Source organism: Gallus gallus, chromosome 23 (assembly GCF_016699485.2).
Source record: "Gallus gallus isolate bGalGal1 chromosome 23, bGalGal1.mat.broiler.GRCg7b, whole genome shotgun sequence".
NCBI classification, from domain to species: domain Eukaryota; kingdom Metazoa; phylum Chordata; class Aves; order Galliformes; family Phasianidae; genus Gallus; species Gallus gallus.
This window is the reverse complement of record NC_052554.1, coordinates 6023715-6050949: the sequence shown is the minus strand read 5'-3', so window position 1 is coordinate 6050949 and position 27235 is coordinate 6023715. Positions and strand designations below refer to the sequence as shown.

Sequence of the window (27235 nt, the reverse complement as noted above, 5' to 3'; positions counted from 1 at the left end):
CGGGGATTTTCTAAGCCTGTGGCTTGTGCACCTTTGTACAGTTACGTGTGTATACTCAGAAGGAGTGTTCCTGTTTGTCCCGTATATGCTCTTTTATGTGCTCACACATGCGTGAAGATCTTTTGCTGGTGATCTCAGATGAGCATGTAGGCAGGACAGCAGCTCTGCAGCCTGTTACTGAGCAACAAATCCAACCTGGCCTCACAAACAAGAATTTAGCTGTTGTAAAAGGTGATTCACCAGCACACTGGACTGACTGCCTACTCTCCCAGCCCGCCTTGCACTGCTATTCATGAAGAAACTTCTGGTCGTCTTGGCTGCGTGTTCAGTGGTCGGTAAGTCCTGGCTTCTCTCCTCTCTCTGATGGTGGTTGTTTCAGTTTGGATCTGTATTAGGGGTTGGTAGTTTAGTTGTGTTTCCTGAAGTAAGACCTAGAGAATGAGCTGTCATTCAAGACTGTCCAAAAGCTCTCTGCAGTGTTGTTCTCATCTTTTAATATTTTCAAAGAGAAGAAAAGATTCCTTCAATCCAAAGTGTTTGTCCCATTCTGGTCGAGTGGGCTCCTTGAGGTGCTCTCCTGGAGGGAAGGCACTGTGCAGACCCTGTGCTGCTGTGTCCCTTCTCCCACATGTGTTCACCAACGGCTTTGATACCAGAGACGGGGCTTTGCCAAATCCTTCAAGGCACAGCACAGCAGAAGGCCTTGACCCCTGTTCTCGGTGCAGGAAAGCTTCTTGCTTCAAGCTAGCACTCAACAGGGGACCAGAGATGTGAGGAAGGTCTTCTGCCTAAGTGGTTGTTGCTGGGTAAGGGGAGCATTAAATAGGATGAAGAGGGTGTGGACTGAAGATCGGCAGTGAGATCTGCTGTGATGCAAGCAGCAGCTTTGTGCAACAGCTCAGCACAACGCAGAGCCCAGAGGCTGCAGCTGTGCCCGCCCAGTGCCAGTGGTTCCATCTGTGTGACTGCAGAATCGCAGAATCATAGAATCACAGAATGGGGACCATAAAGATCATCTAATTCCAAACCCATTGCCATGGGTTGGGTGCCCCCCACCAGATCAGGCTGCCCAAGACCCCTCCAGCCTGTCCTTGGGCACCTCCAGGAATGAGGTACCCACAGCCTCTCTGGGCAGCAGTGCCAGTGCCACACTACTCTCTGAGTAAAACATTTCTTCGTAGCATCTATCCTAAATCTCCCCTCTTTTTCTTTAAAGCCATTCCCCTTTCTTCTTCCAGTGCCCTGGCCTAGCCCATGCTTGCACCCAAGAGGCAGCGAGGAGAGAAGCACCAACCACAGCCTCATCACTCCCACACGCCCATGAGTTGCCTTCTTTCTGCTTAATGAGGTGAGGATTAATTAGAGGAGGTAATGGGCTTCTGTGGACAGTGCTGTCAAGCGCTTCTGACTGCTGTGTGTTGATTCTGTCATCCCACACGTTGCTTTGCAGTGACTACAGAACAGGCACAAAAGGCACTTGGCCTTCCCAAGTTCACAGCAGATCCTTTAGGAAGGATGGCTAACGCTGAGCAGTACTGAGCAGCAGCAAGTGTACAACTGGGACTGAAATAACTCTGCTCATGCCAGAAGAGAGCAAAGCTGTAACATACACAGTTTGAGAACTTTTGACGTGGGAAAAGCTATGCTTTTATAATTCTAAACGAAACATACATAAAACGGCATTTTCAACACTAGTGGTGGTTAGTCCAGGCCATCTGCCAATGGGAGCATGATGAAGAAAACCACAAATAAGCTGGAGGATGTGAAACAACAACACAACATTTATATTCTATTACTGTTGAAAAACAGGGACAGAAAGTATAGAGAAACTGTCTTTGGCATTTGCTTCCTTTAAACAAAAAGTTACTTACCTTAACTTTTGCTTATAAATGCACTTTTCATCTGCTGGGGGAAACACTGCTCAGAGAGGGCCCCCAAAAAATCCAATTCAGTGGTTTTCGCTTTATTCCTTCACCCATGAGGTTGGGGTAACTCTCACCACCCCGGTCAGCCCAGTTGGAAGCCAGTGTGCACCCTCCTTCATGTAACCCAGTTCAGAGAGAACGAACAAGCATTAGATTTAAGCTGCCCCATTTCCGCATTTGCTCTACGCAGAGCTCAGGGCAGAGAGCCAATGCTGTCTTTGTGTGTACAAAAATAACTGAGCCCTGACTTTTCCTCTTAGATCCTGGCAAGGAAGGTTAGGAATTCACTCACCTACAGCAAAGTTGTGCCCCTTTAACAGCCCCTCCAGGACTGTGTTTGCCTGTCCTGTGGGACAGGTGATGCGTGAGATTTCATTTCATTTTCTCAAGACGTGACATTTTTGTTGGCTCGTGGAAGGGGAAGATATCTCATGCCCCACTACAGATCTTTGCATGCATGAGCACAACCGAGGGCAGACAAAGCCTCTGCGTTCCCAGGAGACCCTGTGAAGTGGGATGTACTGTGAGGGGGGACAAGACTCCCCGAGAAGTGTCTATCATGAAGGAAGAGCGATCATTTTGGGAAGAGCAGGTGTTCTGGGCCTCTTCTACAGTGCCTGAATCATCTGGGACACAGGCAGATCCCTGCACTATGGAACAGGGAAGAAAAATGGCACTGAGCTCTCATGTAGTTGCTGCAGTTTGGAATCTGATGACCTTCACTGATCATGTTCATCAAAACACACTTTGAATTAAATTACAGTAAATCCAGTGAAGACCCTTTTCATGCTAATTGAGTATGCATGGACCACTCTGATTCAAATTCAGTGTAAAGGCGCTTAATAGCTCACTTCATACTCACATTTTTAAGACACTATAAAAAAACCTTGAAAACACAACACAAACATAACTAAGTGTTCTCAGACAAGGGGGTCTCCCAGAATAATGCAAAGTAAGTTTATCTATGGAGGTGTTTGAGGAAAGGGTGGGTGCAGTACTTAGGGACAAGTTTTAGTGGGCAGCATTGGTGCTAGGTGAACAGCTGGACTGGATGATCTTAAAGGTCTTTTCTAAGCCTACTGATTCCATGATTCTATGATTCTATGAATGTAAAACATCAGGATTTTCTAAGCTACTACATAAAGCTAAGGAAATGCCATCTAGAAATGTCTTGCTCACTACAGAAGCTGTAACTGCTGAGTGCACAACGCAGACATCAGAGCAAAGATCCCAGCTATGGGCCCTCCACATGCCCTCCTGACTCATCACAGTCTTCCTGCTAACCGGGGCATGAGGCACTGCCTACAGCAGAGATCAAAGCAGGGCCAGAGCTGGGCAAATGGGCTGAGAGACAAAAAAGCCACAAATGGAGCTGCACACTTACTAATGAAAGCCAGGGCTTTGCAGGCATCAGGGCAAAATGACCACAATGGGATGGCAAAAAGCTGGTTCTTCCTGATTTACCGAACTTGATGAGGGAGAGTCATGTGTGGAAGGGGGGTCTCTTGTTGGGGTGAGCCAGATGCAGGGTGATCCAGTGGCAGCCAGGAAAGAGGATGGGAGTTTGGACCTTCTCGAGGGGCAGAAACACACAGAGGTCTTACCGCAGCCTTGGTGTGGAGTCTCTCAGTTAACTGAGCTCTTGAGCAATGTCTTGTCTCTGACCATTCCCAAAGTGGCTTCTTAAAACTGAAAAACCAACTGACTGACTTCCTTTCAATGTATCTGATAGTTAAAAGAAAACACTCTGGCAAATGACACTGCATCTCAAGACAGGTTTTGATCAGCTGGAGCAGCCAGTGCCCTTTGAAGTGTGCTGTACATCACTGACTTGGCTGGCTGCATCTGTCTGCTTCCATCAAGTGTTCCTGCAAGGGAGCCGTCTGCTGGGAAGGGCAGCATGGGGGAGAAATGGAGTTACTGGATAGCCGCTGAGTTTTCTCAGAGGGGGAACTCAAGAGCACTTCAAGTTTAGAATACCATCCAGCTGTGGTAAGCAAAGGACGGGTGAAAGTGCATTTCTGAGCAAGACTTCTGCAAGAACTGACCTTCCAGCAATAAAACAGCTTAATCCTTCAACAGCTCCCATGGGGCTTGGGTGCTCATTCAAACTCAGCAAAGGAGGTTCAGGTCCATGGAGAGCAGGTGCTACTGGCTCTCTTGGGCACTACTGTGGTGGGGAATTGTCTCTCCACCCCTAGTGTGCAAAAGTGTTCCCACCTGAATACAGCACTGCTCAGCTCAAGGACCAGAGCACAGATTTCAGGCTTGGCTTCCAAAGATTCTGCTCAGGGGAGGAGACTGAGACAAGTATGGGAGAAGGAGAAACACTGCTGCTGAAATGCTATGGCATTTTGACAAAAGCTATGCGAGGAGATTCCAGAAACTTGCTTTATGGTTTAAAAAGAAAAAAAAAAAAAGCAAGCCCCATTTCCATTAGCCTTTTATTTCCTGCTAATTATTCAGTACTCTTTCCAGTTTGGAGCATGAAGCACCATGGCCGCTTCATCTCCTGCCCACCCGGAATGTGCTGCTGGCTTTGTAGGTTATCTGGGGTGCGGTGCAGGAGGAAGGGGGAAAAGGAATGATGGAATTTATTATTAATTTTGGAAGGAGATATAAAAAGTAAGCATTAAAGTCTATCCTAAATACAAGGATTCAGCTGACTGAGAGCTCATCTGCTTCTATCTCTTGGCTAATCGTGAAGGCACTTCTGCTGTGTCACTTCAAAGGCTCAGCACAGCTGGGAGGGTTTTCATCAAAGCTTCTGCATGTCTGGGGGAGGTTTTCCCCCCCATGAATATACATCACTGGAGGCTCATTTTCCCAGCTTTTCCCATGCCTGTCTCTGATTGATCCTCATTTCATTCAGATGAGTTCTTTCTCTCTGGATGGCTAAAGGGCAAGAGACAGCTCTCTCCAAAGCTTTCCCACTTGCCTGATGCCTCTCTGAAGCTTTTCCTCCCATCAGAGTGGGGGAGGGAGGGAGCTGTTCAGACAAGAGATTGAGCCTTTAAATTAAATTCTTGTCATCTGAGGGCTGGGCCTGATAGCAGCGGGGGTGGGAAGCATTTTCTCCCAGTATCGAGACTCTGGCCAGATCCTCATCTGGTGTAAATGTGTATCAGTGAACCGACCTCAGCAGTCATGTGATCTGAACTATGAGCCTTAAAACACTGCCCCTCTGTAGCAGCTGGGTGAAATCAGTCAGCATCATCCCCTGTGCTCTGCAGAGTACGTGAGCTCCACAGCCAAGGAACACTTGCTGAAGTTGCTCAATTCCACATCTTTTTTCACTGGGGAGGGAGGGCTGGGCAGCCTGGTGGAATTTCAAACACTCAGCCACCCTCAGCCAGGCTGGGATTTCACAATAGCCCAGGCCCTGGGTGCACCCAGCACGTGCAAAGTGCTGGTGGAAACGCGGCCCCTCTCCTAAGCTCAGAAGTAAGCTCTGCCCTCTTGGAAATTCTGGGCCTGGTGCCATGCAGTTACAGCACGTCTCCTGGCTGGTGGCCAGGCCAGGAAGCCCAAACCTCACCTTGGCTTTTCCACCCTCTACTCTCTCACTGTTTATTCCCTGGGGCCAAAATGACCCCAGAAATCCACAGGTCAAGACAGCGCTGGAGCAACTGGAAGCACTCCCTTATACCACTGATAAAGGAACTCAATTTGAGTGATACCACATTGCTGGTGATGCTTTTTTAAAGAAATATTACTAATGTCCTCTGCAGTGACCCATGAAAATGAGACAGTCTTAAAGGGCATCCATCTGGTCAGTCCTCTCTTGCTCCAGTGACATCCACAGCATATGGGGACATCCCAAGGGCAGCAGAGCAGCACGGTGAGCATGGACCATCCACCAGCAAGTGTTATGAGCAGAGCCTGCCTGTGTCCTTACAAAAGGAAACATCCTCTCTTAGCTCAGAGTCCTGCCAGCCTGGAGCTCTCTGACAGGGGGATCCAACAAAGTCCCTAAGGACATGTCACCCTCCTGGGGACTCTTCCAACACCGCAATGTCTGTTGGCACCTCCAAATCCTGTCCATCACATTCAGTTCCAGACTGCTATCCTCCCCTTCACAGTAAGAACCCCTCTGGAGAGCCATACAGAGCCCACTCAGTTGTGCTGCTCCTGCATGGGACTGGGACGTTTCTTCCCCCAGACCATGATGGGATTTTCTCGCATCCATCCCCTGAATGGTTAATTGGATCTTGAATAGTTTCTCACTTCTTTCACTGGGATGTGTGGTTGCATCTACTTTGACACAAGCCCTTTTCTAAACTGCAAGTTGGCAACAATAAAAAGGAGAAGTCTTTAATTAGTTATCTGGCTAATTAACTTTTACAGCAGCATATCGCTTTGGCATCCAAATACTACAATGCAAAACACTGCAAGCATTCAAACAAATGCTGCCCTCCCTGCCAGGAAGTGCAGCTGCCGCCACGAGTGGCTGCAGGAGAACAGCATCTCGCTGCCTCAGCCAGAGAGCATGGAAATCCACCTCTGGGCACCCTACACACCCCCTTCTGCAGCTAACTCACCTAATGATGATGTCCACATTAAAGACACCGTACATACACAGCTTCCCAATGTCACGTGCTCCCTTCCCAGCACGTGCATTCATTTCACCATTGAGTGAAATCCACCGAAGACAAAATGTGTTTCCTGCTTCAAAGGGGATTGTAGAGATCCCTGCATCCCCTGTCCTGAAAGGGGAAGAAGAGCCTCATAACAAGGGCCAATGCACTGCATCCTGCAGTCCTGGGCCCACAGAGAAACCCCCAAATCAGGCAGGGTGGCATGGCACACAGTACAGAGATGCTCTCAAGGGACAAGCTCTGAAGCCTGTGGAATGACCCCTGAGAGCACAGTTTGGTTCAGAGAGTACAGCAGACAGACATTGCTAGAAATAAGTCTCTCTCTCTGTTGGAACATGCAGGGTCCCCACTTTTCCCACGCTGATCGGTGAGAGGTGGGGGTTTCGGGAGGCACGGTGCCCCCAGGAGGTTCCCGTGTTGTTGTATCTGCACTGCGGGCTAGCAAACGTTTGACTCTGTGTGCATTGGAGTTTCGCCATTACTGCAAGTCCAGGCAAGCGCCCTGACTGCTTTCAGTGTGAATAAAAAGGTGCTGTAAAGGGGAGGGGACAGATTTCAAGAAACATGAGAAAAGCAGCATAAAACCCTACAGTGACTTGAGTCCACTGCCTGAGCAGTGCCATCCCACACTGCTGCCCTGCTGCTTGGGGGGGTGGAGGCCCACAAAGACAGGACAGGTCCATGATTTCAGGCTGGTACCCAAAATAAGTATGCTCTGTTGCAGTTCAGACTTTACCTGAGATCCATATAACTAAAGCATTTAATTCACTTGTGGTAGAAAACCAGCTGGCAGGTCTGAGGCCTTTGCTTGTGAAGCAAGTGGTTGCCTTTCCAGTGATGCAGCCAGCTGCCTGGGAAGTGTAGCGATGCGAACTTCAGCAAGGCAGCGGTGCGTTTGCACATCCCCAAGGCTGCATGCAGAAAGCAGGTCACAGGGAGGGTGAAAATGAAGTCAGTTCGGAGCCACAGCGTGAGCAACCATTCCTGCAATGGGGGCAAGGCCCTCCCAACATCCTTTAGACATGCACACAGGAGACTCTTTTTGTTATTTGTTTGCTGTGAACAAATAAACAAACCCTCTGGAGGGAATGAGCTCATCCCATGAGAGCAAGGTTTTTGCCTTACTCAGCAGCAGCTTCTACTGAGAAAAAAAATCTCTGCAGATTTGCACCTGTTACATGATGAAGCAGCCAGGGACAGGGCAGGTAGGATGGTCCACACCACTGCCAAGGGGCAAGAGATGAAGGGAAGGTCTTTCCCTTTGGTACAGACATGCATCATACCTGCCCTCCTGAAAAGAGAGGAAGACCTGAACCTGGAAGTGACAGGGATGCCTGTAAAGCCCCCTGCTCCCACATCAGCACTGCACATCCCTCTGAGCTCTGGTCAGGGCAGCTCTCTACCCGCACACAGCAGCACCCATTCCACCTGACTGCAGCCTTAGTGGTAATGAGGTCAGCAAGGGAGGAGGGTCTGCTGACTGGTAACACTGCTTGTGCAGGTATGAAACAGCTGTGAAATGCTGCACTCTCTTGGGAAGCTCCTGAGGCTTTACCCAAGCACCCTTATTACCTATCAAAGCACAGTGGCCTAATGAACCTGTGACACAAATCCAGTATTTAACACTCTGTTGGGACTAACAGGGTCCAGGTGTCTTTATGGGATTACTGTACTCTCCTTACCATGCAGAAGCAGACTTTGAGGTGCATACGTTCTTTAATTGCGAGCCTTATACCTGGAACTGCATCAGCTATAGCTGCTGTGTGTGCTTTGGAGACCCTGAGTTCCTTGAAAAATCCCAAGCCAGAAATAAAAATATAGAATGTGAAATGATTCATAGCATTTGTATGGGAAATAGGTCGTTTCCTTTTGTTTTTCATTTTAAATATTTCCAGGCTTGGTTTAAATACCAAACCAAGTCTGTTCTCTTCTTTTTCTCTTGGTGACAGGTGGCTGAGATGCCTGTCCGGGTCAAGGGGACACTGCTGTATTTTACTTGGCATCACTAAGCTCTGCTTTTAATCTTCTCATTAACAATAGCAATTTGTTCTTTTTCAGCACAAAGAGGAAAATATTTTCCCCACCAGCTCAGGCTGCTCAGGGCCCCATCCAACTTGGCCCTGAATGCCTCAAGGGATGGGACATCCACATCCTCTCTTGGCAGCAGTGCCAGCACCTCATCGCTCTCTGAGTAAATAATTTCTTCCTAACATCTGACTGAAATCTCCCCTCTTTTAGTTTAAAGCCATTCCCACTTGTCCTGTCACTATCAGACTGTGTAAGAAGTTGGTCCCCCATTATAGTCTCCCTGCTGACACTGGAAAGCCACAGTGAGGTCTCCCTGCAGCCTTCTCTTCTCCAAGCTGAACAGGCCCATCTCCCTCAGCCTTTCTTCATAGGAGAGGTGCTCCTGCCCTCATATCTTCATCACAGCCCTCTTCTGGACCTGCTCCAACATTTCTGCATTCCTCCTGTGCTGGGAGCCCCAGGTGTGGACAAAGAACCAAGCAGAAACCATCTTCTCCTTCCTGCAAATTGTGGTAAAGTGAAATGTTCTTTAACTTTGTTATGGATCATTATGGTTTGGTTCCCCATGGTGCCACTCAGACCAGAGATGCCCAATTATGTGTTGCTAACACGTGGGCTTTTTCTCACCTGGATCTCGGCACGCAGCGCACACAGCTCTGCCAGGACCAGTGCGTGGGTGGGGCAGGAGCAGGAAGGAGTGGGATGACAGCACTTTCTGCCGGCCAGTCCCCTCAGCGGTTTGACAAAGCCACATCACAGCATGCAGTGACCGCCCCGCAGCACACTTCCTGCAGTGCCCCTCCTCAGGAAGGGATCGGGGAGGAACGGTGACTCAGGGGAGGTGGTGGTTTGCCCTCGTGGTCTGAATCATGTAGCACGCGGACAGGCGAGAGACGGCAAAACAGTGTTCCCCAGCTGTCAGCAGTATGCAGAAGCCCAGGTACAGTGCACTGAGGATGGACAACTCCTGTCCGAAAGCACGGACGTGACTGAGTAACCAGTTGGGGAATGCGGGATTTGCGCAGTGATGGATGCACCGATGCACCACTAAGCCCAGACCCTGCAGCAGCCACATGGTCGCTATATGCTAACCGCCACGTTCCCAGCAGCGCACTGACGGCTGCAGCAGTGTTCTGCCTCGCACATCCTTGTAGCTGCTGACTCTGCGTACCGTGCACGTAAGGCGGAGGGGATCGACGCCCGGTGGGACGGGACAGCCAATCGCACTACATAAAGATAGCGAACCGCACTGCGTGCGGCGCGCACACGGCGCCAGGCCGGAGGTAGGTGCCGGAAGTAGGGGTGGGTTCCGATAGTCGGTTCCGGAAGTATCCGCGACCGGAGTACGGCTCATCTCTCCGGGCGGCAGCGCCCCCTTGCGGCCGGAGTTGGAAGAACTGCGCAGAGCCCGGCCTCCGCCCAATCTGGCTCTGAATGCCTGCAGAGATGTAACACCCATAACCTCTCTGCGCAGCGGTGCCAGCGCCTCACCGCCCTCTGAGCAAAACATTTCTTGGTACCATCTAGCCCAAACCTCCCCTTTTAGTTGATACCACTCCCCTTTGTCCTGTTCATCTTGGTTCAGAGCAAAACCCAAACATGGAGTATCCCAGCTCCGCACTCTGCTTTCCGCACTGGGGTCATTCTGTACCTTGTAAAACGTACTCTTGGCCTGGTAACATACACTGGCTCTTCATAAGCACGAGGCTGACATAACTTTACATACTGCTGCTAACAAGTTTCTATACCTGCTAGGTTATTATCAGGTATCTCATGCAGTAAAATGTTATTTGATTTCTATAAATATTTGACAACCACACAGGTGAATTCCAAAGGTCACTTTTTATGAGGTGCCTCAGAGGAGAGGGCTCATGCCATGTTCTGTTCTCATGCAGCCCGTACCAGAGATCAGCTCTGTTACAGTGGAGGGCGTTGTGCCACAATCTTTGCAGCGTTTCTGCTTTCATCCCAAGCAGTCTCACCGCTGCTCCCTCTTCAGTTTGATGAGTCGTGCCACGTTTGGGCTGCACAAGGAAGTGAAGCTGTACACATGCGTGTCAGTAATTAACCACATATTCCTCCACCATCCATACAACTTGGTACAGGAAAACAATACAATGAAAAGGTAGCAAGGAAAGAAATAAATTACATGTGGAAAAGTTCTGCTTCAGCATGTCTGCATGGAGAATCAGAGTGCTGGCAACTCTGTGCTTCCTGTGGCAGCCCAGAGGTACGTCATGGCTTTGTCACTTTCGCTTTGCTGGGCTATGTGGCTTTGCTTGTGGGAGGGAAGACACGGACAACATGTTGAAAGCAGTGAGGATGGGAATGATTTTCATCAAGTAAAACATTTCACTGTAAAGGAATGGCGATTTAAAATCAAAGAATCGTGGTATGGCTGAGGTTGGAGGGGACCCTAAAGACCATCCTGCTCCAACCCCCTGCTGTGGGCTAGTTGCCCCCCACCAGCTCAGGCTGCCCAGGGGCCTATCCATGGTCTTGGGCACCTTGAGGAATGGGGCACCCACAACCTCTCTGGATTGCAGTACCAGCTATCTGACAAGAATGTGTCTTGTTGAAGACACATGTTTATTTACTGGTACATGTTCATTTACCGGAAACAACTGCTGCCAGAAAGTACAAGCAGCGAGCCTGCATGCTGCATCCTGCTGTACTTGTGACATGTCTGCCTTTATGAGTTGGAAGAGGGTGGATGGAGTGACCCAGTAGTGTGTGCCTGATCTGAGGTCCAGGAGGTGAGAGAGCAAGGGGGTCAGGCTGGAGTTTGTGGGGTTGTGAAACAGATCACAGGAGAATCCAGTGAGGCTATGGGGGATGCTGCTCCAATTACAGAATTGGATGGCTCACACACATTTCTGTCCTAATTCTGACAGCTGTTGAGATGTTCTGTGGTGAGGTGAGGAAAACTCAACAACATCACAAACATGCCTGTTTCCCCAGATAGCTTACAGTTTGTAGTCGTAAGTGAATTGAGCTGCTGTGCCCCAAATTTTGAAACCACCTTTGTCAACAATAGGTGATATTTCCTATTTCCAAAGCAATGTTTAATAATTCACTTAATTTTCCTTTCTGATCAGTTCATGGTCAACTTCCTCCTCCTCAGAATGTTACATTACTGTCAAAGGATTTTGATATGATTTTGACATGGACTCCAGGAGAAGGATCTCCACCAGATGTGTTGTACACTGTGAGGTATGAAAGGTGAGTGCTTACAAAGGGAGTCTAATAGGACGTACTGCACAGGGCAAACATCTGTGGGTGTGCTTAATCAGTCATTATGATCGTGGTTTGACTGCATTCTTTCACCAAAGTCAATCCTTTTCTGTCTGGAAAGTGCTCTAAACTTTCAGCAAGATTCAGCATCAATCCAGAAAAGCACTTCCTTCACTTGCTGTATAAATTATAACAACAGATGTTTGATATGGCATATTTGTTTCTTGTTTTAGCAAAACACGTATGGACAAATGGATAAAGGTTCCCCATTGCAGAAATATTCACAGTGTCTCTTGCAACCTGACGTGTGTGATTCCAAACTTCTTCATTAAATTCCGGGCTCAAGTGAAAGCGACTTCTGGACGATTCCATTCACCATGGGTAAAATCACAGTTCAAGGAATACCACTTAGATGGTGAGTGTCTCTTAGGTACAGCCTGGCTGGAAGGACATCCCAGCAACAGTGTTTGCATGAGCAAATTAGTTAAACCACACATGGCAGAAAGAGAAACATGAAGCTTTATGAATGCCAGAATTGAGTGGGCACAAGCAACAATGAGCCATGATGATTTGAAATTAAGTTTTGTAGCCGGTATCAGAATTTGTTTCATCAGTGCTCTAGGTGAATGAACTGGTTTCAAGCTCATCACAACAGAAAGACAGTATCACTGGGGGTATGTTACATTAAAAAAAGAGATGTTGCTTTGCCCTCCTCCTTCCTTCATGTCCCCCACAAGATATCAGCTAGAAGTTTAGATCAGACAAATAAAACATTACTTCTGTGAAACTACGATGTCAGCAAGCACTGTTCTTATGTCTGGTCACTCAATTATAGTGGAACTGGCTCCCCCACTGCTAAACGTGAATGTAAAGGAGAACGTAATCCATGTGAATGCCACTTTTCCTATGGCCATCTGTGTGGAGAGTTTACCTTGGATGTATGACTTCAACCTTTGGGAAGCCGGATCTGAAGACAAGGTCAGTAGAAGCAGTACTGCTTAGATGAAACAGAGGAATGGTGCTCAGCTGAAATGAAATAGCTGCAAATATCTATGCAGGGAGTGACTGGAGCCCGGCCTAGAGAAACTGAAATGGTCAAACCAGAGTTAACTAAAGCTGGAAAAGAAATGAGTGTGTTACATTCAGCATCTTTGCTTTATTGGTAGTTCCGTTTCTTACTCTATTTCTATTTTTATCTGTTTAGATGCTATGTTCAGAGGCAACTGAACAGTCAGAGAAAAATCGAAGGTTTAGAACAGCTAGTTTGGGTGCTGCTAACAGCATAGCTGTGGCAGCAAAGAGCATAGTACAGACATGAAGAGATGCTTACTACAAATAACGAGCAAGGCAAGTGCCTCTCTTCACACCTTCCAACCACTGGCGCCATGGAAACAGGATGATGAGAGTCATGGCAAAAAGGGTAGAGAAACATCATCCCCAAAATGGAAGAGTCATCTTTCTAACCCTCTGTTCCTTTTGTTTCCAAACAGAAGCAATACAAAAGTATCTTTAGGAAGAAGGCAGTGACTATCGACACCACTGCACTCAGAGGCAATTACTGCTTCAATGCCAGATCCTCCATCCAAAGCATTGACTTCAAGCACAGCAAATTCTCCCAGCCAGTGTGCATGCAGTTAAACTACGAAGGTATGACCTTCCTGAGGAAGGATGTGTTAAGATATCAGATGAGGTTACAGAATATCAAAGAATTCCATCAAAATTAGCTTTTCAAAAGGAAAAAAAAAAAAGGCTTTCTATTAAATTGTTTGGATTTGGATTTTCAAGTGAAAGGTTTCTGCCTTCTGTAGCAATGTTTTCATTGAAAATACCCAGCCCTAAGATGTTTCCTGAAAATCCTGAATTATTGTACTTGAGTTATGCTACCACTAAAGCCTTGGGAATTTTCAAATTTCTCCTGGAAGAAAAAAGAAAAGTCAATAAAGCCTCATTTTTTACCTGCTCTAATTAAGGCACTGGCTGGTATCATCAATCATTTCTAACGTTTCTGACTCAGAGGCTGGTCTTAGGCATGTCTGTCATCCTTTTCTCTGGAAGAATAGGATCTTGAGCCATAACAATTTCAGAGATTGCAGAAAGAAAAGCTGACCATAAGTGTCCATTATTAGCATAAAATATATCACCTTCAGGAAATTTGCTTTTGTGTTTTTCTGTTTCACCAGGGGAATGGAAGTTCCCCTTTTCTGCCACGATCCCCGTCTTTGTCCTCCTCATCCTTCTGACAAGTGCCTCCATCATCTGGCTGCTGAAACAAGATGCAAAACATAAGAAGATGCCTCAAACTCTGGTATGGCCCAAATGCTGGAGTACCTTCCTGGATGGAAGTCTGGCTGATTTTCAGAGGGTATCTGGGAAGGAGTGTAAAAGTTTCTTATGCTTTTCTCAGTTCTGTATTCAGAAGTCCCTTTATAAGATAGTTTTGATTCTGGCATGTCCTGTATCCAAAATTTTCTTTGAAAAGCGTCACTGACCTATTTTGTGTCTTTTCTCTGATAGGATTTATCTAATTGTAAAATTGCTGGACCAACTTTTTGCTGTGAGCTCAGAGAAAATGAATTCCTCACAGACTGTCTTATCTGCACAGATAAGCCAATGTCACAAGGGAAGAAAAACAAAACTTTAGCACAAAACAACCAGATGTGGATGGCTTCCTTCCTACCATCATCATCATCAGAAGAGGAGGAGGAGGAAGAGGAAGAAGACAGTAGTAGTTTCATCCCATACACTGAAATGCTTCAGTTTCCAAGGAAACACTTCAACTTTCAAACACCCAGAACAGCTGACGCAGAAACTATCTTGGACTCCACATCTGGAGTTCTCTCTGTGGTTGGTGGATCCACACTTGACTTAAGTGCCTTGGGTTTCTCTTTCTTTCCCATAAGAAAGAATGAGATGGACACCTCAGGATCCCAAGGAAATGAAAAGGCATCACATTCTCACAGTTCCTCTTTGGGAAGAATATCTCTCACTGATGTGAGATTCCCAGGTCCCAGGGAACACGGACAGCATGGTACAGACAGCAACGACTGCCTGGAAGTGAGTCTTCTTCACACACTAATGAACAGCAGTTGCACCAGGCTTCCAGCTGATGAACACTGCCTGTATAAGAAAGATCATGATTTTACCATATGTTACCAGAAGCCAACACTTGATCAGCCTGTCCAGGTCAGTGAGAACCCACTGCTCAACGAGGATCCCAGCATGGAGAAATTCATTTACCTTCAGACATTACAGGTGGCAGAAGATGAAGGTTTTGCAAGTGACTGTGACAGTGGTAATTTTACAGAAGGGACGCCTCCTGCATCCACAGTGCTAAGTGATGAACTTAGAATTTCAGATATGGAGAAAAGATATGATAAAAAGTTTAAATTCAAAGGCTATCAGCACTCACATTACATGAGAAGGAGCTAGAGTGTACCCTTGCAGTTCTGTGGCATGCTGGGAAGATGCTAGAGAGCTCTAGAAATCCAGGCAAGGATACGTGAACAAGAACAAGGACAAGTAATAGATAGTGCTGTGGGTTGTCTGTGTTTCTTTTTTGATTATTTTTTTTTAATTTATTAGATAGAGATACTAGATGAGAGGTTTTTTTTCTACTGATGTCTGGTTCATCAAAGATACGGCTTTGGGACACAAAAGGTGTATTTTTACTGCTAGATAATCAATGTACATTAACTTTGCCTCTGTAGGAATACAGCTGTGACAGTCATTAAAACTATGATATGGGACACCATCTGAAGCCAGCAGGGGTGAGGCATGCAGTGATACCTCCTATAGGTATCACACTGCAAACACTCAGTGCCTTGTGTTCTCTTGAGATTTGCCATCAACCTACAGAGATCGCCTTCTGTGTTTCACTGGAGTGAACCGAAGTCAAAGTGAGAAATGTGTAGCATGTTTATTTATTTAATTTGCTTTTTATACAAATATGCTTATTGCTTATTGTTTTCCACTGCTGTGCAGGATGTCTGAGAGATGCTGTATGCAGAAGTAAAATATTTTCATAGATAAATCCATGTGTGCTTGCTTTCATATTTCACAGAACTACAAAGAGTGGCTGCAGCTATTCTTGAAAAGCATTACATTTTAAACTAGGACTCTGTCATAGGCTTCCCATTTCTCCTATTTTTTTCTGAGTGGGATCATATAAGACCTCCCAGCCAGGTCTCCATTTGGGTCACTAAGGGAGAAGGATTGCAGCTCTCTGAGCCAAGAATCAAATCAGAAGTCCACCAAGAAAAGACACAGGAGAGACAGGGCCTCTCTTCACTGAGCCCTTTGCATCTCATGGAAACATACTCCTAGGTTTCTTTTTTTCCCCCAGTAAAAAGGACATGGAGGAAAGCAATGTGTTTGAAGAAAGAGGGAGAAACAGAACTGTTTCATGTAAGGGAAGAGTATCAATGTTGACATCTGTAAAGAACTGGAAGAACAACATCAGAAAGAGGTAGGGAGTGATATGAGGTGCTGGGAACTGCTTCAGAAGAGGAAAGCAAGATGTACTAATTAAAATCCCACCTTAAAATTAAAGAAGGAGGTGGTAAAAAAGATTACTGAACTAGAAATCTCTATTTCTTACCCATCACCCCCAAAGTATCCTTAGGTTCATCCTGTATTGAAATCCCTCGTCTTAATTTAGAAAGATACAGATCACCCAAATGTAATTACCAACCAACTTCTTGTGCAATCAGGAAAATCCCCTAGGCCTTGAGTTACAGGAAGCTCAGAAGTTGAGTAACTTCTACAAAATTACTTGGACATGTCCTAACTTTCCAAAAAGGGCCTGTGATCAATTCTCTGTCTTGTCCAGGTTCTCCCAGGATGAGAACTGGGGGGAAGGCTGCAGGCCAGATGGGTCTTACTGGTGGAGGCAACATCCCACTCTTGGATGTCCTTTGCCCAGGCTTGAGACCTTTCCACTGGAAAAGGATGAGGAACAGCCAGAGCACCTTGCTCCCTCTGTCAGTCTGTATCTTCTACCTTACCTAATGGCTGTAGCTATGCAATGAGTAAAGAAGCTCTCCTTTTTCACTGGAACAGCTGTGATCCAGTTCACCAAAAAATCTGCCCATTGCTCAGCTGCTGAAGAAGCCTGGAGGAATTTGAGCCTTATGCAGTGGCCCAGTTAGTCCTACACGTAATCAAGGACTCAGGACAGGACTTCCTCATTTTGTCAACAGTTATGCCCATGGGATAAAGTAATCCAGTGAGGTTACCCAGTCTGTGTTGGGTGAGTAGTTAGATGATAAAAATTCAAAAGCAGTGCCTAAGAGAGCTTTCTAAGCTTCAAGTGTAGGCTATATGTGTGAAGCTTTCTCCACTTATGATATCTTAGGAAAATAAGCAGGATGCAACAGTAGCGGTTCTTCTGGTTTTACACAATTCTGTTGGTTTTAAATCCACAGCTCCTGAAGATAGGCTACTGGTTTTCACTAAAGAAGGAAATGTCTTCCCCTTTTCTGAGAAGAAGTTAGAAATGTAACTGAACAACACCCTGAAAGCCTAAGAAAGGAATGGGAAAGGAGCTATGTCTGTTTCTTGCTTAGATTTAGAGCCTCATAGTGTCATCAGACGCTAAAATTAACTGTAGGTCTACAATTGTCTCTGAGAAAAGCTACAAAAAAAAAAAAAAAAAAAAAAAAAAAAAAAAAAAACAGGGGAAAGACATGCTACAGGAAGGCTGCCCCCATTCTATGTGAAAGGAAGAACCTCTGCAGCCACCCAGCAGGATGGACGCCTTGGCAGACCTGATTTGTGCTCTGCCAGGTGCAGCAGGGCTGTGTGAGTCATTTCGCTCCCATTCACACCCAGTATGAATAACAGCAGAGCTTAAAAACTACTGATCTGCTTTGACTTTCATTTCAGGAAAATATCCAAAGGTATTTCCTAGGGAAATAGGTGTGTTGTTTGCAGCAGTCATAATACCAGCTATGTGCACAGCAGTAAGTATTCACTTCTGGAGTTTTAAAAAGTTAAAGCTATCCAACCAGAAAAACAAGCTCCAAAACTGAAAAATCTCAACGAGGGCCTTTAGTCAGGAAGCTCTTTATCAGGAAAATGGCATTTGGCTCTCTTTCAAGAAAAAAAGACGGGGATTTTCTAAGCCTGTGGCTTGTGCACCTTTGTACAGTTACGTGTGTATACTCAGAAGGAGTGTTCCTGTTTGTCCCGTATATGCTCTTTTATGTGCTCACACATGCGTGAAGATCTTTTGCTGGTGATCTCAGATGAGCATGTAGGCAGGACAGCAGCTCTGCAGCCTGTTACTGAGCAACAAATCCAACCTGGCCTCACAAACAAGAATTTAGCTGTTGTAAAAGGTGATTCACCAGCACACTGGACTGACTGCCTACTCTCCCAGCCCGCCTTGCACTGCTATTCATGAAGAAACTTCTGGTCGTCTTGGCTGCGTGTTCAGTGGTCGGTAAGTCCTGGCTTCTCTCCTCTCTCTGATGGTGGTTGTTTCAGTTTGGATCTGTATTAGGGGTTGGTAGTTTAGTTGTGTTTCCTGAAGTAAGACCTAGAGAATGAGCTGTCATTCAAGACTGTCCAAAAGCTCTCTGCAGTGTTGTTCTCATCTTTTAATATTTTCAAAGAGAAGAAAAGATTCCTTCAATCCAAAGTGTTTGCCACTGATATAAGCTGAATCCTACAGGTGTAAAGGATATTTACTGACTTCAGTCCCCTGTGTCTTATGCAGTGAGGCATGTGAACAGAAGAACAGCTCTGATTTTAAGAGAGATACAAACAAATCGTGGAATCATGGAATTGTTGGAGTTAGAGGGACCCTTGAGGTCACCTGGTGCCATGCAGCACACTAGGATACCTGCAGCTCCATCAGTGCTCAGAGCCCCATCCCCTGACCTGGGATGTCTGCAGGCACAGGGCATGACCACCTCTCTGGGAAAGCTGTGCCAATGCCTCACTGTCTGTAGTGTAAAAAACTTCCTTCTTAGATCTTGAATCTCCTCTCTTTTAGTTGGAAACAATTTCCCCTGTCCTATCACAACAGACCCTGCTAAAGATTCTGTCCCCTTTCTTCTTATATCCCCTCTTAAATACTGAAAGGATCTTGTCCAGGTCACCTCCATTCTGGTTATAAATTTTCCTATATGTGAAATGTTGTTGCTTCTACCTGCTTAGCACACTACTTTTTTTTCAGGGATGGTGGGTATGTACCGATTTACAAATGCCATAAGGGGGCTGCTCCTTTCCAGCAAGAGCAGGCTGAAGCCCATACTATTTCAAGGAGTCGGTTGACACTGCAAAGCAAGAGTTAAGAGTAATGTATGTGCTGTGTAGCTTTGAGGACTTGCCTATAGTTCAAATTTACAGAGCTTATCAGTTCTGAAGGTTACTGTCCCAGTTAGGTTTTATGAATCCTCCTTCAGGAAATTCTGTGCTGTGTGTTCCCATGACAGAACAGAACCCAGCTTCTCCAGGACGTGTCAGTGTGTCGCAGGTGGAATGCAGTCCTGCTGTGCTCTATGTGTTTATCAGGCACAGCAGACACTGCTGCTTAGCAAAGCCAGAACCCACCGCCCCTGACAGGCCAAGGGCTGCAGGGAGCCCAGAGAGCTGTGTGCTTCACTCCGGCACACCCAGAGCAGAGTCCAGGCCCCAGGTCCTTGGCATGTCACTCTGCACAGGCAGTCTCCATCCCATAAAACATAGACTGTGGGAGGTTAATGGCTGTCATAACCACAGTGGTGTGAAACTGATCTCAGCACATTACTTCCCTGAGTCTGGGCAGAAAGCAGTGGCATTCCTAGACATGAATCTAGCCTTGAAATCAGCCTGTTTTTCATTTTCCAGCCACTCAGCTGCTTTAAGAGAAACCCGATAAGGCACTCCTGCATTCTTTTTGACTCTTCGGTTTGAGGCCCTTCTATATAAATTCCTGGCTTACATTCCTTTGGGATGAGCCAGTGATCTGCAAGGCCTACACGGCAGCATGCCCAGGATCCAAGTTCTGTTCAAGCTTCTGCTTTGCAGCCCCCCCTTTAGCAAACTGGGAGTGGGATGTCTGGTACTTCTGTTCATCAAAGGGCTGAGCACCCCTGGATTCGTGTTCATCTGAGGGCTGAGGTGCCAGAATATGCATTTTAACATCGGTTTCTTTGTTACCATAGGCATTGCGACTACAGAGAGGTCGTCATGTCTGAAACGTGTGGCATTTTCTTCTACAAACTTTGAGAATATCCTAACATGGGAAACTGAAGCAGATATCCTTCCTGGCACTGTATTTGATGTCCAGTATAAACAGTATGTGAAGTTTGCGTCTTTTGGGGATTTGGTGGGTTTTATGGCCACTTTTCTCAGAGAAGAGGGCCATGAAAGAAAAGCCAATGTTGCTGTTTCTGCTGCTTGTTTTGCTGTTACAGAAATGGTTCTGCTTAGACAAGAACTCAGTAAAAGATAGGATTATTTAAACCGGCAGATGGTGCTTAGCTAAGCAATACTTTTACACCGTGACAGCTTTACTCCAGAATAACATTCTTCCTTCAGCAACTTACTTCTCTCTGTTCTGCTGTTTCCCAGTCCATAAGTGCCAGAAATAGCAATTGCCTTCCTCTACTACATCATAGTTTTGTTGCATTTGGGTAGGTCTGCAAACTCAGCAGCAAATCTGCACGCAGTTGTTGGGTGACAGAGCTGAGCATGGAGCCCAGCAGTCACTGGCTCGCAGGATGCTCCTGTATATGTGTGCCTTGAAATAAGCTGTCCTTCCTCAAAGCAATAGCCATGCAGAAGTGCCAATGGGAATGGATTACGGGCTGTACCCAGGGGGAGGGTTACTGCTATTTAATTCCCGGCCACTTGCTAATTACAATAATGAATTTTAAAACTACTGAGAGTTGGCAGAGCAGCCTGTCTGCATCATTCTGAAGGACTGTATTGCATCTGCTCTACCAAACAGTCTGAAAGATTTTTTGTCCTGTCAAAGGTATGGAGAGAAAGCCTGGCTTAACAAGCGGGAGTGCCAGAGCATCACACAGCCCTTCTGCAATCTCACTCATGAAACAGAGAACTTCACAGAGCATTACTACGCCAGGGTGAGGGCTACCGGCCACCGCTGCTCCTCCAACTGGGTGCGCTCAGAGAGATTTGAACCCAGAAAAGAGAGTATGTACCACTGCTGGGGATTCATCCTAAGTCTCGCTGATGTTTAGGATCATGTCTCCTCCAATTTCAGTATTGCAAGATCCTGTGCTTGCTAGGGAGGGAGTGAAAGCTTTCCAGGGCTGAAGAGGTGTTCAGGGCCAGGTGGGATGGGGCCCTGGGAAGCCCTATCTTCTCAGGGGCATCCAGCCCATGGCTGGAAGTGGAGGAGGTTGGAAGTGGATAGACTTTAAGGTCCCCTCCAACCTCAGCCATTCTGTGATTCTATGATGCTATGAAGAAGATTTGCTGGGCAAAGCAGCAAACAAGCACATGGGCAGGACCCCTGAGGTCTGGCACCCAGCTGCAATTACAGGAGAATATCATCTTGTCTTTAGAGGAAGAGCTGGTCTTAAGGTTGAAGAGTGGCAGGGGAGCTTAGTAAGAGAGATGATGGGCACCCTGAGCCCAGCCAGTAATATGGACATCAAAGCCACGAAACATAAACTCCAGCAAACAAGCAGCCAGTCCAATGGATGCTCCAGGCTCCCAACAGCCAAGCGGGCTGTACCAGACACACAGCAAAGCCTCTGGAAGATCTCTGGCTGACTCTCTGTCTGAAATTTTTCCACTGCATGTGTCAAGAATAATTTAAGGACTCAGTAACAGTCAACAGAAGTGAAGGGCCTTCACATCTTTGCACAGATAGCCATGAAAGAGCCATATCATTGTTCTGATCATTAAACATTCTCTTTCTATTGCAGCATAAGCCTTAGCAATCCCAGTAAAGTGATCCTACTCCCCTGATCCATTCTTTTGACTTCTTTAAGCTACACATCCTTGAAGGAGTACTGAATGCTGCTTTTAAACATTGTGCTATAGATTATTACACCTCTGTTTAAACATTCATTATTGCCCACACCTTTCACTGCAGATGAGTGTAGATACACAAGAGCTGAACAGCCCTAAAGACAAAATCTGAAGTAGGAACAGGGATTTAGGCAGCAGTGCCCTGTGATGTGATCTGACATTCATCACATGCACGTGAAGGAAAGGGAACCAGCGTACAAACAGTGAGAACTTGGACCTAAGGAAAAGCCTTGGGGAAGAATTTACAGAGACAAACATTGGCTGTAGGCAGCAGAACCCTTAGAGAAGACAGCATCTCCTGTCTCCTTATTTTTCCTGTGTCCAACAAAACAGATCAGAAACCTTTTTTGTATATAAGCAGACATCATCACTTACAGACTGGGGTACATGTATAAGATAGATTCAAAACCTGATAACCTATCGGCTTCAGTCTAAACAGCCGATGCTTTCTGTTCTGTATTTTCTAGCTATTATTGGAGCACCAGAAGTGGAGTGTATTCCTCATGTACGGTCCATAAAATTTCTTATACATTCCCCTTATACGCCGCTGAGAGGTGAGGATGGCCACCAGCTAAACATAGAGGACATTTACAGCAAATTTAGCACTGTTGATTATCACTTAACAATATTCAACCAAAGGACGCATCAAAAGGTAACGGACAACCTCAGGGCATGAAGCACTTTTGTAGATCACATTTTGCATCAGGTGGAGAAGGGCATCGAAACTGATACACGATGGATGTGATTTCTGACATACAGAAATCCCACAGGGGATTTTTCCACAGGGGGAACTCTAAGCCTTTGACATTCAGCAGACAAGAGGAACTTTAAGCATTTCTCTGATAATTTGGAAAAGAAGACAGAGTTCAACAGTATAAGTAGCCCGAAGTGAACCTGACAGAGACTGGAAAAGCAAGGGATGTAGTTCTAATCTCAATGAATTGAAATGCAAAAACTAAATACAGTAATAGTGGAAAGGAAACTGTGTGTTTAGAACTATACAGAATTATCATTTCCTGTAGCACCTTATTAGTGAATAAAATATGCCGTATTTTGCAGTCTGAGTCTAGGAAATTGTATGCATGTAATCTTTCTGACATACAGAATTTGCTTTTGTTTTAAATAGTGGAAGAAGAATGAGCATAACAAAGAATTTGAAGTTTCCAATCTGGATCCAGACACTGAGTATAATGGAACAGTGCATCTATATCTCCTTGAGAGAAGCAGCAAATCTCAAGTATTTTGGGTTAAAACACTGCCAGGTGAGGCTGTTAATTCTGCTCAACTAAAAGTCTTTCTGGGGTACCGGGTACACAGAAGAGACCAATTTTCAGCTGTTATAAAATAACACAGCCTTTACAGAGGCGTTGAAGAAATGCTAGTTTAAAATTCTTGTCCAGTGCAACCTATGATCATTTGTATGATTCCATACAACAGTTCTGACACTACATTTTCTCCTTGTTCTTTCCTTCATTGACCAGATAACACGTGGCTCTTCTACTGCTTTGTGGCCCTTGGATTCTGTGCTGGGCTGGTATTTGCTGCTCTTGGTTATGTGATCTATAAGTACATCAAACAACACAGTGCACAGCCTATGTCTTTGGTGAGTGTTCTTAAGTCACTACAGCAAATCTTTGAAATGCTCAGGACTGTGTGCATTGCTAGTTGGGGAGGATGCATGAGCAGGCAATGGCATTGTCTAGGCTATGGTGTCCAACCTGTTGGCTTGCCTGGGCTGCGCTGAGTGAACAGGAATTGTCTCAGGACACATATAAAAACCTACACTAGCAGAGGTACCCCACTGTTTCTGCCACCACTGCTAACATATAAAAACCTACACTAGCAGAGGTACCCCACTGTTGCTGCCACCACTGCTAAAGTGCAGCAGATACTGCCTCTCTGTGCTACATCCTCTGTTGGATCTCCTTAAATGCTCACAAGTGCCACTGAATGTCAGTGGGCATAGTTTTTTCCACACGGAGGAATTCAATTCCACCATTTGCTTCATTTGCACTTCAGTGCCAGATGTCATTCTATCACACTGTCCCTCTGCTGCTGTCTGTCTCAGGGCAACGAAATGGAATGGCATATTGGTGGGAAGGTTCAGCCTCTACTGCCATACCACCAACATCCGCCTCTGACACTGGGGGGCTGACATCATAAAATAGGAGGCATTACTTTAAGAGCAGCCCTCATTAAATATAAAACAATGTATATAAGTAATAAAATTTAACTTTTAATATTTGTTTTAAAACATCAAAAAAAAGAGAGCAACAAAACCATAAAACCAGTGGGATATGGGACCTCTTTGTTGAGAAACTGACGTATCAGTCCCTGGTTTGATGGCAGTGAGTGCAGTTCTCATGGTGTTCATCAGAGATTTTTGATGAAATTTTACTCCTCCTGCACTTCATCCTTGACAACAATTGTTCACAAATGTGCTTACTGCCAAAAGGCAATGCTACAAATAAGACATGATGGTGAAGTGAGAGGTATTTCTCTCTAGTAAAAGAGGGGTTGTGAAAGTCTGGCAAAGAGACATGATCAGATTTTTGAGCTACATCTGATTGCAACTCTATACGTTCCATTTGGAAATAGTTCATGTATTTAAGTCAACTGAAAATGGAGTTGCAAGTATAAATTGATACTTTTTTTGGCCACCTTGAAACCTACCCTCAAAATTCTGTATCACAATGGAAAGCATGTCTGCATATTTTCTGCTGCTTGCAGGGCTGCATTTAGCCAATGATCAGAATACGTGCAGCGATTTGCCACCATGTGAGTCAGCCCTGCACGGCGCTTTCCCCACGCCCTGGATTCAGCCCAGACAGTGCTCATCGCACATCATTCCTTGCATCAGCATGGCAAATGCCTGGTGGTGGTTGCTGGCTCTTACTGGTGTCTCTCCAAAGAAAATTTCATAGACTCATAGAATTGTTTGAGTTGGAATTGTTTGAGTTTGAAGGGACCGTTACAGGTCATCTGGTCCAAATCCTCTGTGATGAACAGGGAATGTCTAGGACACTTAAGCAGATCTTCAAAGTCACGGAGTTCTTGCTGATAACTCTTGTTTGTCTGTCTACTTCAACAGGACTTCAGAGGGCTCTCATCATTCCAGCCTCTAACTCTGACAGTGGAACACATTATAAAGCCTATAAATGTATCCAAACCTTCACTTCTCATCCCCGAAGCGCAGTTCTCACAGGTAGGCCAATGTTTGGACAAAGCACTGGAGCTGCCACAACCATTCCATCCATCATCAGGTACCTACCAGCAGCAAGACAACCTATCGGTGTTCCAGGGTGCTCATCTGCTGTGCTCAGTGAGCGCAGCTCCTGCTGGATATGCTCCTCAGACCTCCGAGCAAAGCACTGCCAACCTCCCCATGACCTATGGTGTGTGTGTCGATGGCATAGACCACAGCAACAAGAATAACTTCCTCCCAAACCAGTTGCTAAAGGAAGTCTTGTCAGATAGCTCTGCTGGTGGGAAGCTCATCAGTCATACACTGGGCAAAAGCTGCAGCTGTTGGAATTACAGAGAGCAGCAGCCAAACGTGGCACTGTGGGACAGCAGTGCCATGAGAGACTCAGCTCTTGTACATGGGAGCCCTCAGCAAATACAGCAACTGCTGTTGAGGACTGATGGGGCTGAAGGTGAAGAACATCTGCCACAGCTGCTGCTGCCTTCAGTGGAGCAAGGAGGATGCTATAGACAACAGACAGCAGAACTGCCACTGTTACTGTCTTCGGTGACAGTTGACACAGACTGTGCTCAAGATGATGAATCCCAGTCACGGCCATCAGCAGCTCACTTCCTCTCAGTCAGCAATGGTAACAACCTCCCTGGGGAGAACACAGAGTGGTGGGTGTCACCAGATTCTGAAAATAAAGTGCAGTTTCAGGAAACTTGGGAAGCAGCACAGGAGTTAAACTGCATGAAACTGGACAATGTTGTGTCCCAAGACACTACCTCAGAGTACAGAAATGGCATTTCTCTCACTACACTATTCAAAGACCTGAACTTAAAAGTACTGTGGGATCAAGCAGATGAAAACACAGAATTTTGTTAAGGAGAGTTAATGATATTAAAATCCAGACTCTGTTTGTATGAAATAGAAGTGTGTCCTGCAAATAGCACATGCAAATAAATGCAGATAGTCTTGTCTTGTATGTAATGCAGCGCTAACAGTTTCCACTATGGTGCCATCACAGACATAAGTATCTTACTAATGTAATTACTTCCTATTATACTATGATACTGTATCTTTTCACTTAATTAGTACATCTTTAGTCTGCTGGTATTCCTCAGATTGCTTATGAATTGCACTACTCTAAAGCTGAGTTAAGATTCAAGTTCTGATTCCAGATCCAGTTTCCTGAAGATTTAGCTGAGTTCACGGCAGAAACATCTGCTCTTTACCAACACCAAACCTCCAGGTCCAAAACAAACTCAGCCTCTGAAGAAATTAAAGTGCAGATGTGCAAAGCTGAAAGAATTAAATATAACGTACTACAGTGGAAGAAAGAAACAGAAATTGGTGTTCTACTCTCGCATCTATGATTCTTGCAAAACAATTGGCTGCTTCACAGAATGGACTTTGCTTTCAAAGCAGTCATTGAAACTGGGGCAATAGCTCCTAATGTAGCAGTTCTAAGAAACAGAATGTGCAATGCCCTGCTATGTTCTTCAGTGCTTCTAGAAAGATAAAGCCTTTTTCATCTCCACAACAGAATGATGTGGTCTTAGCCAAGTTCTAATGCATATTTTTCAGCTGCTGCTCATTTCTTTCTGATGAAATAGTTACATTCTCTTCTTCCCCTGAGAACTTCGGGGATAAGGCAGCAAGGCTCCCACTCCACATAGGTAGGAACACTGGGATTTGCACTAATCTGGGCTCAGCCCCATGAACCCTGAACAAATTTTGAGTGCATGACACCCAGTGACCTACACAGGAGACCAGGGAGGTGCTGTGCTGCCTCCTCTCATCCTTTACTACCAAAGAGGAATGCTCTCCATTGGAATGATGGAGAGGAACCTACAATTGCAGAGCCCTCCTTTGCTCCTGTGACCAACACACCATGTCCAGGGCTGAAATGAACCCAAACCAATTTAAACTGAGCTCCTTTAGCTCTGCACTGTTACCAAAAGCAGAATGGTATTTATCTGGGGGATGGAAGCAGTAATCATTTTTCATTGAAAGCAGAGTGTAGTTCAGGCTGTTGGTTTCCACTGATGTGGTGAAAAGTGCAAGTGTCTGATGACCTCAGGTTTACAGGAGAACTGAAACCAGAAATAAGAGCAAGCAATTTAGAAGGGGATGAGGAAGTACTCAACTGAAAAGCACTGCTAGGGAAAGGCTGACCAGAAGCAAAAATCAGGTGTTCTCAGAGAAGCTGAGGCTAAATGTTAAATTCCACTTTTTTTTGTGTGTGTAATTTCGCAAATAATCTGTAGCTG

General features: G+C 45.8%; 3 protein-coding genes across 8 annotated transcripts in view; 2 read left to right on the top strand and 1 right to left on the bottom strand.

Annotated features, from left to right (window-relative positions):
• GRHL3 (grainyhead like transcription factor 3) overlaps nucleotides 1-27235 on the bottom strand; it is a 119102-nt gene that overhangs the window by 57496 nt on the left and 34371 nt on the right. The gene's annotated exons all lie outside the window — the stretch shown is intronic.
• Nucleotides 117-15815, top strand: LOC121107463 (interferon lambda receptor 1). Of its 3 annotated transcripts, none has more exons than XM_040651846.2 (10): nucleotides 117-335; nucleotides 1239-1348; nucleotides 5524-9834; nucleotides 10447-10781; nucleotides 11650-11773; nucleotides 12019-12200; nucleotides 12621-12763; nucleotides 13276-13432; nucleotides 13966-14090; nucleotides 14300-15815. In XM_040651846.2, the coding sequence occupies exons 4-10, from the start codon at nucleotides 10724-10726 to the stop codon at nucleotides 15212-15214; spliced, it is 1704 nt and encodes a 567-aa protein (XP_040507780.1). In that variant the 5' UTR covers nucleotides 117-335; nucleotides 1239-1348; nucleotides 5524-9834; nucleotides 10447-10723; the 3' UTR covers nucleotides 15215-15815. The 3 variants fall into 3 exon arrangements, with proteins under 3 accessions (XP_040507780.1, XP_046759573.1, XP_046759574.1); XM_046903617.1 differs by having other exon boundaries at nucleotides 1451-9834; XM_046903618.1 differs by lacking the exon at nucleotides 10447-10781 and having other exon boundaries at nucleotides 1451-9834.
• IL22RA1 (interleukin 22 receptor subunit alpha 1) lies at nucleotides 18009-25952 on the top strand. Of its 2 annotated transcripts, NM_001389540.2 has the most exons (7): nucleotides 18009-18227; nucleotides 19936-20068; nucleotides 20751-20929; nucleotides 22243-22427; nucleotides 22902-23037; nucleotides 23257-23378; nucleotides 24867-25952. In NM_001389540.2, exons 1-7 carry the CDS (start codon nucleotides 18185-18187, stop codon nucleotides 25845-25847), a joined length of 1779 nt encoding a protein of 592 aa, NP_001376469.1. In that variant the 5' UTR covers nucleotides 18009-18184; the 3' UTR covers nucleotides 25848-25952. The 2 variants fall into 2 exon arrangements, with proteins under 2 accessions (NP_001376469.1, XP_040507652.1); XM_040651718.2 differs by lacking the exons at nucleotides 18009-18227; nucleotides 20751-20929 and having other exon boundaries at nucleotides 19963-20068.

Excerpts from the sequence above, each read along its gene's own strand:
- LOC121107463 (XM_040651846.2), top strand. The coding sequence starts at position 10,724 with ATGTCTGCATGGAGAATCAGAGTGCTGGCAACTCTGTGCTTCCTGTGG. Across the intron at positions 13,433-13,965 it reads CATGCAGTTAAACTACGAAG|GGGAATGGAAGTTCCCCTTT; the intron begins GTATGACCTTCC and ends CTGTTTCACCAG. Across the intron at positions 14,091-14,299 it reads AGAAGATGCCTCAAACTCTG|GATTTATCTAATTGTAAAAT; the intron begins GTATGGCCCAAA and ends TTTCTCTGATAG.
- IL22RA1 (NM_001389540.2), top strand. The coding sequence starts at position 18,185 with ATGAAGAAACTTCTGGTCGTCTTGGCTGCGTGTTCAGTGGTCG. Across the intron at positions 22,428-22,901 it reads ACCAAAGGACGCATCAAAAG|TGGAAGAAGAATGAGCATAA; the intron begins GTAACGGACAAC and ends TGTTTTAAATAG. Across the intron at positions 23,038-23,256 it reads TTGGGTTAAAACACTGCCAG|ATAACACGTGGCTCTTCTAC; the intron begins GTGAGGCTGTTA and ends TTCATTGACCAG.